Below are 18,449 nucleotides of genomic sequence, written 5' to 3' on the forward strand. Positions count from 1 at the left end.
AGGTGTATAAAGTACCATCCACAGTACTCTTTTTAATCATAATATGTTCCATGTTGTGTAACACGTGGTCAGTGGAAGCAAATAATAACTTTTCTTAACTGTGGCCTAGTGGTTAATGTGTCCGCCTCAAATGCATTAGGTGACAAGTTCAAACCCTGCTTGTAAAAATTGTACCAGCAGCTGCCTTGCATAGCACTCATCATTAAGAGGTTAATATTAGGACTGGTTGGCCTGGTGTCAGGATAATGTGTCTGGGTGGGATATGATGCTACGTGTCTGCAGCATGATGTTACAGTGCTAGACATAATTGTAAACTGTCTCACTGCAGAAGTTGTAGCGATACGACTAAAACATTTTTAAAGCTATGTTAAAAATCTGAAATACACAGACACTGTTTTCTTAGCTTCAGAAGAAGGAAAACTGAGTCTCAAAGGTTGTTGGAAGACATTTTTTTTTCTCAAAGGATACATTTGAAAAACTTCTGAAACAATCTTGTAGGTTTAACTTTTTATGGGAACTTTATTCATTCAACAGATTGGTATCTTTATATTATTCCTTCAAAATCATGAATGTAATCTTATCCAGATTTTTAATTGACTAGTTTTATTCCCATGCCATTAAAATATGATGGGTGCATTTAGCATGAGTCATTATATCTGTCTTTCCATCATCATTTTATCTGTTTGCAATTACTCCAGCTTTAGATATATTAATTTAGAACTTGGTGGACATTATTATCATGACCCACAGATGTGCAAATTATGGTTTATAATTTTGTGGGCATTATTATCAGGACCCATGTGCAAATTATGATTTAGAACTAGCAAGGCATTATCAGTACCCGCAGGTGTGGAAATTATGATTTAGAATTAGCAAGGCATTATTATCAGGACCCACAGATGTGCAAAGTATGATTTAGAACTAGCAAGGCATTGTTACCAGGACCACAGATGTGCAAATTATGATTTAGAACTAGCAAGGCATTATTATCAGGACCTACAGATGTGCAAATTATGATTTAGAATTTGGTGGGCATTATTATCAGGACCTACAGATTTGCAAATTATGATTTAGAACTTGCTAGGCATTATTATCAGGACCCACAGATGTGCAAATTATGATTTAGAACTTGCCAGGCATTATTATCAGGACCCACAGATGTGCAAATTATGATTTAGAACTTGGTGGGCATTATTATCAGGACCCACAGATGTGCAAATTATGATTTAGAACTTGCTAGGCATTATTATCAGGACCCACAGATGTGCACATTATGATTTAGAACTTGGTGGGTATTATTATCAGGACCCACAGATGAGCAAATTATGATTTAGAACTTGCTAGGCATTATTATCAGGACCCACAGATGTGCAAATTATGATTTAGAACTTGGTGGGTATTATTATCAGGACCCACAGATGTGCAAATTATGATTTAGAACTTGGTGGGTATTATTATCAGGACCCACAGATGAGCAAATTATGATTTAGAACTTGCTAGGCATTATTATCAGGACCCACAGATGTGCAAATTATGATTTAGAACTTGGTGGGTATTATTATCAGGACCCACAGATGTGCACATTATGATTTAGAACTTGGTGGGTATTATTATCAGGACCCACAGATGTGCACATTATGATTTAGAACTTGGTGGGCATTATTATCAGGACCCACAGATGTGCAAAGTATGATTTAGAACTTGCTAGGCATTATTATCAGGACCCACAGATGAGCAAATTATGATTTAGAACTTGCTAGGCATTATTATCAGGACCCACAGATGTGCAAATTATGATTTAGAACTTGGTGGGTATTATTATCAGGACCCACAGATGAGCAAATTATGATTTAGAACTTGCTAGGCATTATTATCAGGACCCACAGATGTGCAAATTATGATTTAGAACTTGCCAGGCATTATTATCAGGACCCACAGATGTGCAAATTATGATTTAGAACTTGGTGGGTATTATTATCAGGACCCACAGATGTGCACATTATGATTTAGAACTTGGTGGGTATTATAATCAGGACCCACAGATGTGTACATTATGATTTAGAACTTGCCAGGCATTATTATCAGGACCCACAGATGTGCAAAGTATGATTTAGAACTTGCTAGGCATTATTATCAGGACCCACAGATGTGCAAATTATGATTTAGAACTTGGTGGGCATTATTATCAGGACCCACAGATGTGCAAATTATGATTTCGAACTTGGTGGGCATTATTATCAGGACCCACAGATGTGCAAATTATGATTTAGAACTTGGTGGGTATTATTATCAGGACCCACAGATGTGCACATTATGATTTAGAACTTGGTGGGTATTATTATCAGGACCCACAGATGTGTACATTATGATTTAGAACTTGCCAGGCATTATTATCAGGACCCACAGATGTGCAAAGTATGATTTAGAACTTGCTAGGCATTATTATCAGGACCCACAGATGTGCAAATTATGATTTAGAACTTGCTAGGCATTATTATCAGGACCCACAGATGTGCAAATTATGATTTAGAACTTGGTGGGCATTATTATCAGGACACACAGATGTGCAAATTATGATTTAGAACTTGCCAGGCATTATTATCAGGACCCACAGATGTGCAAATTATGATTTAGAACTTGCTAGGCATTATTATCAGGACCCACAGATGTGCAAATTATGATTTAGAACTTGGTGGGCATTATTATCAGGACCCACAGATGTGCAAATTATGATTTAGAACTTGCTAGGCATTATCATCAGGACCCACAGATGCGCAAATTATTATTTAGAACTTGGTGGGTATTATTATCAGGACCCACAGATGTGCAAATTATGATATAGAATTTGGTGGGCATTATTATCAGGACCCACAGATGTGCAAATTATGATTTAGAACTTGGTGGGCATTATTATCAGGACCCACAGATGTGTACATTATGATTTAGAACTTGCCAGGCATTATTATCAGGACCCAGAGATGTGCAAAGTATGATTTAGAACTTGCTAGGCATTATTATCAGGACCCACAGATGTGCAAATTATGATTTAGAACTTGGTGGGTATTATTATCAGGACCCACAGATGTGCACATTATGATTTAGAACTTGGTGGGTATTATTATCAGGACCCACAGATGAGCAAATTATGATTTAGAACTTGCTAGGCATTATTATCAGGACCCACAGATGTGCAAATTATGATTTAGAACTTGGTGGGTATTATTATCAGGACCCACAGATGTGCACATTATGATTTAGAACTTGGTGGGTATTATTATCAGGACCCACAGATGAGCAAATTATGATTTAGAACTTGCTAGGCATTATTATCAGGACCCACAGATGTGCAAATTATGATTTAGAACTTGGTGGGCATTATTATCAGGACCCACAGATGTGCAAATTATGATTTAGAACTTGGTGGGTATTATTATCAGGACCCACAGATGTGCACATTATGATTTAGAACTTGGTGGGTATTATTATCAGGACCCACAGATGTGTACATTATGATTTAGAACTTGGTGGGCATTATTATCAGGACCCACAGATGTGCAAAGTATGATTTAGAACTTGCTAGGCATTATTATCAGGACCCACAGATGAGCAAATTATGATTTAGAACTTGCTAGGCATTATTATCAGGACCCACAGATGTGCAAATTATGATTTAGAACTTGGTGGGTATTATTATCAGGACCCACAGATGAGCAAATTATGATTTAGAACTTGCTAGGCATTATTATCAGGACCCACAGATGTGCAAAGTATGATTTAGAACTTGCTAGGCATTATTATCAGGACCCACAGATGTGCAAATTATGATTTCGAACTTGGTGGGCATTATTATCAGGACCCACAGATGTGCAAATTATGATTTCGAACTTGGTGGGCATTATTATCAGGACCCACAGATGTGCAAATTATGATTTCGAACTTGGTGGGTATTATTATCAGGACCCACAGATGTGCACATTATGATTTAGAACTTGGTGGGTATTATTATCAGGACCCACAGATGTGTACATTATGATTTAGAACTTGCCAGGCATTATTATCAGGACCCACAGATGTGTACATTATGATTTAGAACTTGCCAGGCATTATTATCAGGACCCACAGATGTGCAAAGTATGATTTAGAACTTGCTAGGCATTATTATCAGGACCCACAGATGTGCAAATTATGATTTAGAACTTGCTAGGCATTATTATCAGGACCCACAGATGAGCAAATTATGATTTAGAACTTGGTGGGCATTATTATCAGGACACACAGATGTGCAAATTATGATTTAGAACTTGCCAGGCATTATTATCAGGACCCACAGATGTGCAAATTATGATTTAGAACTTGCTAGGCATTATTATCAGGACCCACAGATGTGCAAATTATGATTTAGAACTTGGTGGGCATTATTATCAGGACCCACAGATGTGCAAATTATGATTTAGAACTTAGTGGGCATTATTATCAGGACCCACAGATGTGCAAATTATGATTTAGAACTTGCTAGGCATTATCATCAGGACCCACAGATGTGCAAATTATTATTTAGAACTTGGTGGGTATTATTATCAGGACCCACAGATGTGCAAATTATGATATAGAATTTGGTGGGCATTATTATCAGGACCCACAGATGTGCAAATTATGATTTAGAACTTGGTGGGCATTATTATCAGGACCCACAGATGTGTACATTATGATTTAGAACTTGCCAGGCATTATTATCAGGACCCACAGATGTGCAAAGTATGATTTAGAACTTGCTAGGCATTATTATCAGGACCCACAGATGTGCAAATTATGATTTAGAACTTGCTCGGCATTATTATCAGGACCCACAGATGTGCAAATTATGATTTAGAACTTGGTGGGCATTATTATCAGGACCCACAGATGTGCAAATTATGATTAGAATTTGGTGGGCATTATTATCAGGACCCACAGATGTGCAAATTATGATTTAGAACTTGGTGGGCATTATTATCAGGACCCACAGATATGCAAATTATGATTTAGAACTTGGTGGGTATTATTATCAGGACCCACAGATGTGCAAATTATGATTTAGAACTTGGTGGGCATTATTATCAGGACCCACAGATGTGCAAATTATGATTTAGAACTTGGTGGGCATTATTATCAGGACCCACATATGTGCAAATTATGATTTAGAACTTGGTGGGCATTATTATCAGGACCCACAAATGTGCAAATTATGATTTAGAACTTGGTGGGCATTATTATCAGGACCCACAGATGTGCAAATTATGATTTAGAACTTGCTAGGCATTATTATCAGGACCCACAGATGTGCAAATTATTATTTAGAACTTGGTGGGTATTATTATCAGGACCCACAGATGTGCAAATTATGATATAGAACTTGGTGGGCATTATTATCAGGACCCACAGATGTGCAAATTATGATTTAGAACTTGGTGGGCATTATTATCAGGACCCACAGATGTGCAGATTGTTTGATTCCTTCATCCTGATGCAGTTCATCAGAATTATGCCACCTTTTTTTAGCATGTGGTTGAAGCTGAGAAGCTGAAATAAGAGGAGCTTTTTAAAGACCATGTCAGGTCAAACTGTAAACAGCATAGACCAGATATTCCATAACAAAATACACCAACAGATCTGGTTCTTCCAGTTTGTTAGGAATAATTAGTTCAATAAACATAATCCTGATCAGCTGAATATAATGTGATAGAAGATTAGGGTCTACAGTATTTTATATTTTAGTTTTAAAAAAAAGTGATTAAAAGGATATCAAAATGTATATTTAGTTAATTATTCATATTTTACAGTAGTTAATTGTGTTTCAATTTACAGAAAATTAACAGAAAGATTCTTCTGCTTCAAGTTTGCAAAAACAAGAAAACAATTTGCATCTTCCTGCCCCCAGTAAATAAATAATGTGAAGATATTTGTAATTGTGTCCAAGAGAATAAATTAATAAAATGGAGGTTTTTTGTGTTTTTTTTTTACCAACAGCTACCTGTTACCAATTTAATTTTGATGCTTCATTCATTTTTACATTTTCTGCCACCAGATAAAAGGTGAGAAACATTGATAAAACAGACAACAACTGATAGGAAGAACAAAAGGGATATCAAATCATTAAGTGAATTAGTATACTCAATTCATTGAACCCGGGTTCTTCCTCCACCATTAATACTGACCGCCATGCATAGCCTATCGTGTGCTGAATATGGCGTTAAACCTCACCACAACAACAATTCATTGATAACTTGCATGTGAAGTTATGCCCGGTATGCATTTTAGGTCACTCTGTCCGGCATTTTAGGTCATTCGGTCCGGTTCATATCTCTCAATTAGTCTTAGTCATTTCCTCGTGTCATGTGAGAGCCACGTGATGAAACTGAAAACAAAAAAACCTCCCCAAAAAAACAAAATACAAGTAATAAACACGACGCTAACAAATTATAAATTACTCGAGTCAAAGAGTTGCATTGGAAGATAAGTGGACTCAAAACAGACTCGCTTCATAAAAAAGATCGTCATCCGTCAGCGTTTATCGTCTTTAGTGCGTCTGAAGTCGTTTCACCCGTTAATCCCATTTTCACGGGATTTGTGTTTTGTACCGGGTCTTCCTGTTTAATAAGTAAATGTTATTTATATATAATCAGGACTGATTCGTTCTTCTGAAGACATACTTGTAGAGAAAATCTAATTTTTTCCAGACCTAATTGAGAAGAGAAAAAAAAACAATCATTTACTCCTGTGTCCAACTGTGGAATGCCATTCAACAACTGCCAGCAGTAGTAAGTTTGAAGTAAAATTTTACGAAATTTCTGTTAACTTATTTAAATAATGTCAGTGGTCAGTAATTCAAACATGGCTTTCTCAATCTGCGTCCATTGCATCATCAGCTTTCTTCTTGTGATAACAATTTTGCTTGATTTTGCATTGTATTTATTAATTGGTAGTAAGTTTAAAAATTGTTAGGAGTCATTGTGGATATTTCAGAGCGTTTGCAATACCATTTAGATTCAGTTAGACTGTGCATATGCATATTAGCCTATGTATTGTATGTGTGTTTTATATGAATATGTGATTGTGCATGTTTTGTATGCATGTGTTTTTGCTAAGGATATTGTAATTGGGTGTAAATTCTTAGTAACGTAAATTTGTGTTTATCATTTTTCTTCTGTGAGCGATATGAAAGATTAGCATGTGTTAAACATATAAGCCTCATTAAAAACTTAAAATTTGTAATTATTTGCAGGCAAAAGCAGAGACGATAGCAGAACTTGATAAGACCTATTAATTAGAATACAGAATCACAAGATTAAAATGAACTGATCTTTAAAATACATGAAGATAAAACTAAATATGGTATCATTGGTACATTTGTTACCTGTTAAATGTATTTGGAAAATATGATTTAAGGGCAAAAACTGTCAGGGTACAATGACTCTGTGTCTAATGGATCATTGATGCAACCAGACAGAAATAGAGAGGGCATTCCATTACCATTTCTTCCTCCAGCATCTTACTCTCTGCTTTTTGTTCCCTCTATTTCCCTGGCTATTCTTAGAGACCAGCCCACCCTAACTCCAGATCAGTAATTTTCTCCAGTTTATAGTGATTGCTGTTTTAATTATTTTTTTTGTTGAATTATGTTTAATTAAACTCAGTCAATACACAACATATGCAAGGGAGACCCAAAGGTAACATAAATAGTACATATCAGTAGATTGGCATATTTGTCATATTTGTCCAAGTTTATCTTTAGTATCGAGAGAAATATGCCTCATGGTAAAGATTACAGGACTGAGCTGATTAGGTTGTCTGCCAGTCATTCTGTACCTGGACAACATAAGCAACAAAGCTGTAGGTAAAGGGGATCAAGCTAAACATGCAAGTAGAACTCTGCAGTTTATCAATACTTTGTTCCATTCATTTTTTTTCTTCTAAATATTTACACAATTTATTACAGATATCAACATCAAGAAGAACATGTATATTTCCAGATTGTTGAAGCTGTTAATTTAAACTAAACATTTCGTTAAATTTTGACTTGTATAACTGTTGATTTCATCCATTCAGATTTATTTCCCAATTGAAAGTAAGTAATTTTTCCAGATTTGAGAAAATTATTGCAGAAAGCCAAAAATTAGTATTATTTTGCAAACTTCTGATATTTAGTAGTGAGAGTTATATAGATTTTTCTCATTTTGAAATTTGTGGAATTCATTAGCTCTGTACATATTTGGTCATTGTGTTTCTGTCTGAAAATGTTACAAATATAGTTCTTGGTAAGAGTTACATTATTCTGATCAATTTCCAGTCATTTTTTAAACATTTTCTTTGTTTAGTATTATGCAGTATGGCTCAATATTGTAAAGAGAGTCTATAATCTCGGAAGCAAATTTTAATATACATGAAAAGTAGAAAAACTTCCAAGGTAACTGCAATGCTTAAAGCTGGAACAAAACATAATGCAAAAAAAACCCACCTTGTTGTTCCAGATTACTAGAAAAATTATCCATGATTCTTTTGTGAAATATTTGAACACTTATAATCTTAGTCATGATAATCAGTCTGTCTTTTGAAGAAGAAAAAACACTGCTGCAAAACTGCACTCACATCTATGATTGATAAATTGCTACAAGGATTAGATAGGAGGAATGGTTGGTACTATTATGGTTGGTTGATTTTTGTCAAGAGTTTGATCTTGTAGACCATGAGATTTTGCTGGAAAATCTGAAAGTCTGTCAAGGTTATGATAATTCCTTTAATGGTTTACTTCCAATTTACTACATGGCTCTATCCCCAGACCTTTATATTTATAAACGACTTACCCCTTAAGATAAAAAGTCTGTTTCATCCACTGACCTCTGTGGAGATGATACCACACTAAGTCCTTTAAATCAAAAACTGAATTTGAAAGTAAGTCACAAAAAGAGATTTGAACTATTGTGAAGGAAAACAGTATGATTTTTAAAAAACCCATAAAAAAACAAAAGCCCTCCTAGTTACAACAGAACAAAATAGAGCAAGGCTAGATAGCAACAAATTTAATTCTACTTGATAAAGGTAATTTAAATATGACCTCTCATGATAAAATTCTTCGTGTATTTGTAGATAACAATCTAACCTTATTTATTCACACTAAACATGTTTCAGAAAGATTTAATTCTTATCTGTGGCTACTTAAGAAAATCCAAAGATTCATTCCTAGCCAGTCAAGAGTCATCTTTTATAAAAGTTTTAATCAGTCATATTTGGACTATTGTAATGTAATTTGTGGTATACCTTTAATTCAATTTTACAGACAGTTGAAGAGTTGTAAATACCTCTTGCTTTTCTTTGTGTACACATTATTTTCTCTGATGAATGTTTCAATACAATATATTTAATATTTTTATATGTGCTGTCTGTTTGTGTTACAGCCTTCAAACTTTGCTTGATATTTTAGTGTTCTGGCAAATTTGTCACTTTATGCTGTGTATACTGTATAAATGTATATCGTAACATAATGCCTTGTGGTAGATGACTTCCTGTAACTGATTGAGTTATTTTCTCTAAATAAAGTCATTATTATTATTATTATTATTATAGTATTATTATTATTGTTATTATTACAGTATTATTATTATTATTATTACAGTATTATTATTATTATTATTATTACTTTTTTTTAACAGTATTATTATTATTGTTGTTGTTATTATTATTTGGGTACATAGTATCGTGAATAAATTGTAGATAGTGATGTTACTGTGCATTTTATGGCTGCTGTTATGGCCTCAGTTTACAAATTTATGAGAGTTACTGTTTCTATCATATGGATAACCTGTGGTGCAGGTTGGTTAATGTGAATACGTGTGTGTGTGCGATTTGGAGTTTTAATGTAGCTTTAACAATTTTTCAGTCATATCGCTACAATGTCTGCAGTGTAGCAGTTTATAGTGATGTCTAGCACTGGGGCATCATGTCGCAGACATGTAGCATCATGTTCCATCCAGTCACATTATCCTTACACCTGGCTGACCGGTCCTAACACTAACCTCTTAATGCTTAGCACCCAACTAGGTAACTGTTAATGACTTGGCCGAGGTTCGAACCCACAACCTCCCATATCTGAAGCATACGCTCTAACCACTAAGCCACCGGAGCAGCTGGTTAATGTGAACAAATTAAAGGTTCTAATTTATCAAAAATAATTCTGAGGTGCATTCTGTTTGGTTCAGTACTTTTTGTATGTTGTTCTAAATATTGACTTTGTCAATGCCATAACAAAGTGTGTGGCATACTGACGATGAACCTTGTTTGTTCTAGATAGACCATGAACCTTGTTTGTTCTAGATAAAAGTCTTTAACTGCTGGCATCAAAATGACACGTCTATTTAAAGTTATCCTGGCATGGGTATGGAAACACCTGTCAGTATGTGATAGGTGAAATATTGGTACAGAGACAACGGAAATTGATATAAGATTCAGTCCCATTTCCGCTGACTCACTGGACCATCACTTTGACTTTTGAGCAAGTTTATAACATAAAAGAAATCATATAAATGATAAAGCACAACAAGTTGGAAACTATTATTTAAATAATGGTGATAAAATAACTTATGCATATATAGAACACAGCAGAATGTGTCTATTTGTTTATCTTCAAGAAGTGAGTGAATATTGTGAGTCTGTAATTACAGGCATATTTATATACTGGTACAATGTTCTTGAAATCCAGCACTGTTAAATCTAGATACATGAAACTTGGGTCAATGATGGCATATATTATACCAACAATTGAATTTTAAGGTCAAGGTTGGAGCTGTTGTGGTTCTCCCAGGTTGCAAGGACATTCAGGAGGGATGTGGAAGGTTGGCAGGATTTTTTGGGGGATATACAACTTATAAAGATGTGGAAACTGGGTCATGAGGCTCAGAAAAATATTTGTTAGGGTCATGGCAAAAAAAAATGGTTGGGAACCACTGAGCTAAGGGGAAGGGTGATTATACATCAATTTTATATAACTCCAGGTGTGATTGTTGATCTAAGTGTCAGTATAGTTCAGATCTTGTCCCTCAGTGAAGCCTTTGCTCTTTCACTACCTCTCAAGAACTTGGCCTCCAGATAATAACATTGAAACTATTCAGATTCCATCTCTGTTACCATATAGACACTTGCTGTGCAGCTTTCTACATGCAAGTGACATTGACCGTGAGTCTATCCCTAACCCCCATGGATGTAGCCCAAATGGTCATAATTTGGAAGCTATTGATATCCCCACCCTATAACCATGTCAAGATAATTTTACACATGTAACTGATATTGCTTCAACTCTCTATCCCTATTCCCATAGCCCTTGGGTTATAACATGGAAACCATTGAGGTTGCCACCCAACAATCTTAAACTTACTGGGCATGAAATTGACATTGGCCCAATGGTCAAGTCTTTCCTCTTAAACCCATGCTCATAGTTTGAAAACTATAAAAATTCACACCCTTTAATTGTATGCATGTTGGGCATGAATAGACAAATGTTCACACTGAGTTTTACCCTGTCTTTTCAATGTGACTGATAGCTGTGCTAAAATAGTGATACTTATTTTGTAAACCAGATTTTTTAAAGTAGGCGTCGTTAATATGTTAGACTGAATGAATAGTGTGATTTAAACATTCAAACTTCTATTATTTATGAAAAGTGTTCCAGAATATTTGAACACTGATACCCTAGTTTGCAATGTCAGTTAATTAAGACATTACCAAAGCCAGACAAATAATTAGCAGGCAGACGAAACTTATGAAAGAAATATTAGTTGCTTGAAAAGCAATAAAGTACTGACCAACTCTTCTCAAAGCAGTAAAACATGTTATTCTTTTGTGTATACATATGTTAACAAAATTACAGATGTAAAAATCACTTATATCAGATTGGTAAAAACAACAGTCATTTTCTGTTAGGATTGATGTACATTAAAAAAAATGAAATAAATATTACTCAGATTGCAAACATGATTCTGCTATATCGCAAAGACTGATACCAGGAAAACATCTCGTTTATGCAGAACAGTGTATTTGCACCATGTTAAGGTCAGAGATTTGTATAAATGTCAGGATATGTATTATTCTTCTCAAAAAATGGTTTTATTGGTAAATATTTATCAACATTTTGTGAAAGGAAATGGAGGAAATGGCTAACCATAAAGGAAGTGATTATCATATGATAACAACAGTGGTAATGGTTAAGTATCATAATGAAAGGAACAATAGCTGTTTTGTGCAAGTCCAGGGATACAGAATGGGCCCACTTTGCCCTTCTACATGTTGTAAGAGATGCTGTTGTTGTTGTTGTTGTTGTAGGGTTTAACACCATTTTTCAGCACATGATAGGCTATACATGGCGGCCAGTATTAATGGTGGAGGAAGAACCCGGGAAATTCCCGGAAAGAACCACTGACCCTCAAGAAGCTACTGGCAAGCTTTCTCTCACATACCCACATTGACCAAATCCGAGACTCAAACCCATGCAGACAGAGGTAAGATGGCAGTGATTCGTAATGGAGAGCGCTTTAGAGCACTCAGGGCCCCTGTAAGAGATACTAATAGCCATTAAACGTAACCTGTTTGCAGGGATATGCACCCATTGATGGCGTTCCAACTGAGAAGGTCTTAGACTTATAAAAAATTGTGGATTTTACAGAAAACCTTAATTTTATTTTAAATTTTTTACTTATGTTTGCCTTTTTTATATACTTGGATGTCTTCACAGCATTCATACCTTTTATTTTTTGTCTCATAGTAGATAGGCCTATTTACATTTTGGTTTGATAGCTTTATCTTCCCAGGAATTTCGGCCAGGCCTTTTACTGTTGTCAAGTCTGTCTTTGCAATAAAATTAGTTTCCATGTATGTGTTTTTCTATCTGTCTGTCTGTCTGTCCATATCCTAGATTAAACTTGGTAAAAGTTTTTAACTTAGATTAAAAGTCCAGTGGGCTTGACAATGTTACTGCCAAAAATTAATTTCTTAATTTATATAAACAAAATTTCCAAGATGATGTGCCTGAGCCCCATTCCAAATCACACAAGAAAAATTGCAACAGTTTTACCAAGATGAAGTTAAATTACAGAGTATATTATTTATAACAATTTGCTTAATGCCACATCACAATATCATCATTTCATCTTGTTTTTCAGTATCATGGATGTTTATCTTGCTACATTTTGCTTATTTCTGAGTCTGGCTACCCTAGTTACAGCAGCGCCAATTGAAGATGAGATTACAGCTCTCCCTGGTCTAAACAAGCAACCATACTGGAAACAATATTCTGGTTTCCTTAATGCCACAGGCACTAAAAGGTTGCACTACTGGTGAGTAAAAATCTTGTTCATTACAGGCACTAAAAAGTTGCAAAACTTTATATCTTTGCAAAAATTGCTAAACAAAATGTTTCCAAATTTGATTGAAGGCATCCTGGTATAGAAAGCTTTAAAGTTCATGTAACTAATGCTGATCTGCCATCAGATATGAGCAGGGTATCTTAAAATAGAAACAAAAAGAACTTGTTAGTTTTTTTATAGTTTTGTTATGGGAGTAACCTATGATGGGGACTTTTAAGAAGCTCTGGTTTGGGGATAGGCAGAGCTCTCCTTGCAGAAACAATTTAAGACAGATTTGTATAAATAAAGATTTGCAAAAGTATTTTTAGAATACAGGTTTCATAATATTCAGTGAAACAAATTATTTATATCAAGATCAAAATACACCTTTGGGATTAAATTTGATCATCTGTAATTTGAAGTTGAAGAAAATAAGAAATAGAGATTTAGCATGTAACATTAGTAGGTAAAATAAATTATAGATAAGTCTAGATGGAAAACAATGAGATCTGTGCAGTTTTGGAGTGAATTTGCTAAAGTACTGTGTTCTTTGGCAAGACACCTTACTCTCATTTCCCAATAAAATCTAACCAACGCACTCAATATCTTAAAACGGTTTGGCCATTTTCAGCTATCTGAAATATTTTGGTATATACATGTATATGCACTATTTTATGGCATTTCAGATAATAAATACCATTAATCACAGATTATTTTAAATTCCTATTGTGTAATTGTTTTATTTAGTATTTAAAACTAGAAGTCTATATGCATTTTTCCTTCATTGTATTCAAATTTAATTAAAATCAGTCCAGATATCTCGACTCTCCATTTTTCCTTCATTGTATTCAAATTTAATTACAATAAATCCAGATATCTCAACTCTCCATTTTTCCTTCATTGTATTCAAAGTTAATTACAATCAATCCAGATATCTCGACTATCCAATTTTCCTGATGCAGATCTTAGAAATTTCCTGTCCATTAATGAAAGAATTATTTTGTGAAATAAAAACATCAAATAAATTCCAAATAGAAATTGTGGCAACTAATTGATTGAAATGTTACTTTTTTCTCCACAGTTTCATTACATGCTTTCACAAACTTGCATATGTCTGACACCTAGGCAAATGATGTCAGGCCCATTTTGTCCTTTTCTTAGATTCTGTACTCAGAGAGCTTCCTGGAACATTTGGTTTTAATTATGTTAAATATCAGACAGGTTTAGAAAATGTTACAAGATCTGATGCAGATGCATTCACAATGAAATACTCTCACATGTGCACACACCGAGAGATATTCATACAGCCATAAACGTATGTTTGAATATATTTACGTCTCCTTGTGGGTTTACGTTTCTTCTAGTAAAACAGTAACTTCTCCCAGAAAATTCCGACCAAACTTGAACAGTTGATGAAAGTCCAAAAATATAGAAACTGTTAATTAGTGGATTTAATAAAATATGCATTAATAGCATTAGAATAAATTACAACAGAAAGGATGTGTGTTCATAACTGCTATTGTATTTGGCTATGGGGACAGTGTTAGCCAGGTGAGTGATCTTAAGCTGACCTGGGCCACTTTTGATTAGAGATATGATGCCCTTGATGATACAAGAAGCCTGTTGACTTAGGCTGAAAAGGTCAAGGCTAGTGTCATTATGACATGTGGCTGTATTATTTACCACATGCAGTGGTCTTGCTTATTTCAGGTTCTTGGAGTCTGCAAACAACCCACAGACAGATCCTCTGGTACTATGGATGAATGGTGGCCCTGGGTGCAGTTCAGATCTAGGGCTTCTTTCAGAACATGGTCCATTTGTGGTAGGCAGTTCTGCTTCCGATAATTTTAATCACCTAGTTTTTATGTGCATGAATTTTATGGAAATTTAAGGAGAAAAACATTTTAAAATTTGTATTCATAATTGCAGAAAATGTCAAACAACACACACACACACACACATAAATATATATATATATATATATATATATATATATATATATATATATATATATATATATATATATATATACATACATATATATATATATATATATATATCCAGTTAGAAAATCAAGAAAATAATTTGTCATAAATATACTTCATTTAAAAAATGCATGAAAATTTGATGACAATAATATGTATGAATGTACCAAGCTAATTTTGATAATACATTTTGTATCATGATACATAACATACAGTTGGTAGGTTACAATATATATTGGTATAAAAGGGTGATAATTTGTTTTGTATCATGATACATAGCATACATTTGGTAGGTTACAATATATATTGGTATAAAAGGGTGATAATATGTTTTGTATCATGATACATAACATACAGTTGGCAGGTGATACAATATATATATATATATATATATATATTGCAGAGGTCTCGCTAGGATTTTAAAACTAGGAGTCCAGGACTCCCATTTTGCAGTCCCTTCTTTCTTACAGAATCAACACAGACGTGAGTGCATCTATTTTTAGATGGAGAGGTTTTAGTAATTTAATCACTCACTATAATATAGCTTCATTACAACAGTCCATTGGCAGGATCGCAGATTTATTGTTTATTTATTCGTATATGTACTTGTAGTAATTTTAGGCAATAAATAGTATCTGATTTGCTGTTTTTTCCCCGTATTTTCGCAAATGCTTGTCAAGTCAGAAAACAGCTTAGACCTTAAAGTGCATCTTGCGAATTCCACAACATAGCATTGTCCCGTACATTTCTGACCTACATAATTTGCATTTTAAAGTTAAATCTTTAATAAAATAATACCAAGGCTTTGCTTTCAATGATTTTTATATTTTTTCTGAATATATTTGCCCAATGATTTAAGAAAACAGACAATCTAATAAACTGGTACATCCCCGACTTAGCGAAGTCTGCCATTATTTCCCGTTAGGCCTCCTTGTTCACTTACAGTTTCAAACTAATTTTATGCCAAAATAGTGTATAAGAGGCAGTTAATATATATCCAGATCACCGATTCTGATCTTAAAACACAAATTTGTTTGTTTTATCATCAAAGGATAAAATGCAGGAAATTGATAGTTGCTACCTTACTCAGAAAGGGTTAATGGTCAATCAACTATCAAAATATAATGCTTGTGAATGGGCAAGAGTTTGTTTGTCAACATAATTGATATAAAAACTAGGCCTAGCTACTGATGTCTTGATGAATACATTTTGCTACAACACTAGAACTAATTGAGCTGTGGTGAGGGGCATTTTAAAAAAATATGGTATGGTCAGTCAATGTACCTCTTAGATAATCACAGGGCGAAGTCATTTTTGCTTTCCTAACAGAAGGAGGTGAAGTTTACATTTTTAAGCGACTTGTCACCCACTTACGAATGCCATTTTGTCTAAGTCTCAACACATCTTGATTCTGAGGTCATGTGCACTGCTTATTCCGTTACATTTGGAAATGAACACAATAACGAAAGCTAAAGTTGTTTATTTGATGTACTTTTATAAATGACCACATGTACATCTCTGGGTCTTTCTGCCTCTGAATTTAATCACTGTAAATATCAGTACATTTTCCCACCAGGCTGCCAGTCAAAGCCTTTGAACTTGCCACCCAGCTATTGCACCATGTTCTTTTTTATGTACTCTTATAAATGGCAACATGTATGTACATCAAAGGGTCTTTCAGTCACTGAATTCTGTCATTGTAAATATCAGCACAGCTAATTGATCAACACATTTTCCCACAAAGCAGTTGGCTGAAGCAGGACTGGCAAGTCTGAATTTTTCTGCACACCTATTACATGCATATGGATTACTCCCACCTCAGTGATTTTCTGCATCCCAGATAAAAAATTGGCATCCAAATATGCGTAATTAAGCATTTCCGAGATCTCTGTATTGGTATAAAATGGCGATAATACATTTTGTATCGTAATACATAACATACTGTTGGTAGGTGATACAACATATATATATTGGTATAGGAAGGTGATAATACGTTTTGTATCATGGTACATGTCATACATTGGTAGTTATACTGTACTGTATATCATAATAGGGGCTTGTAATTATTACAGACACTAAATCTTACAAGCTGTCGAAAGTTGATTACCCTGCCCACTAATTCATGAAATCCTGCTATCTAAAAGATTTGGACAGTGCTTTAGTCAGTATTTCCTGACATGGGCTTTAGGTGTATCTGGGGGTTTACAGCTAGGATTTTGTCCATAATTTTCCTCTTAGTAAAGCATTATGGAAATAGACATTAATGTTTGTATTAACATAGAAATGAAAAATTATCTTTCATCCAAGGATATGTACTAAAAAAAAGAATTTCCATAATAAAACAATATATCAGTGTGTTTGTTATGGTTTAATTCCTTAAATGTCGCAGAGATAGAAAAAATTATTCAGAAGTTTTAGGTGTTTTATTTATTGTTAGAGAAACATTTAAAACATAAATGAAGGAATAATCCAAAACATTTTTCTTTACATGTTCTCAAAAAATAAGTCAACAACAATGACAACAATCAGAAACAACAGCTTCAACATTAAAAAAGAAATACTGCTGTTACCAGTATTTAAACTTTAAAACCCCAAATAATAGCAATCTAATGAATTGTATGTGATATGTTTCCCACCCCACTTCACCCATGCTAAGTAAATCTAAACCAGAAGTTGTAATATTGAAATCGTTGTTGAGCCTTTCCATTCATTGGCTCTTCCTTTTCTTCTGTGGGAGCAATCCTGCTATCTAAATCTGAATCCATCAGTTCTTCAGCTGATCTTGGCCAGGTCAGCATGGGGTTAGCTAGGTGCTGGGTAATTATCTTGGTCAGGTCATCATGGGGTTAGCTGGGTGCTGGGTAAGTATCATGGCCAGGGCAGCATGGGGTTAGCTGGGTGCTGGGTAATTATCATGGCCAGATCAGCATGGGGTTAGCTGGGTGCTGGGTAATTATCCTGGCCAGGTCAGCATGGGGTTAACTGGGTGCTGGGTAATTATTTTTTTTATGTTTGTGTCCTTTTACTGAAGGAGTTTACTAACTTCAAAAGTATCACATGTCAAACCTACTGAATTGATAGTGGAAATGACTGAAAT

The 18,449-nt window shown here is 34.5% G+C and overlaps 1 protein-coding gene across 3 annotated transcripts in view; it reads left to right on the top strand.

Annotated features, from left to right (window-relative positions):
• The first annotated feature begins 6,382 nt into the window (after positions 1 to 6,382).
• The window catches only part of LOC149793347 (lysosomal protective protein-like), a 64,696-nt gene continuing 52,629 nt past the window's right edge, over positions 6,383 to 18,449 (top strand). Inside the window, exons 1-3 of one of the 3 annotated variants that reach the window (XM_089967330.1) lie at positions 6,383 to 6,797; positions 13,185 to 13,358; positions 15,078 to 15,189. In XM_089967330.1, the coding sequence (XP_089823456.1) occupies positions 6,772 to 6,797; positions 13,185 to 13,358; positions 15,078 to 15,189 (312 nt within the window). In that variant the 5' untranslated portion in view covers positions 6,383 to 6,771. Of the gene's footprint in view, positions 6,798 to 7,783; positions 7,897 to 13,184; positions 13,359 to 15,077; positions 15,190 to 18,449 lie in introns of those variants that run through there. The other 2 variants (XM_089967329.1, XM_089967331.1) reach the window with 2 other exon arrangements.

The sequence above is a fragment of the Sinohyriopsis cumingii genome, chromosome 8, assembly GCF_028554795.1.
Source record: "Sinohyriopsis cumingii isolate HCF-2022 chromosome 8, ASM2855479v2, whole genome shotgun sequence".
NCBI classification, from domain to species: domain Eukaryota; kingdom Metazoa; phylum Mollusca; class Bivalvia; order Unionida; family Unionidae; genus Sinohyriopsis; species Sinohyriopsis cumingii.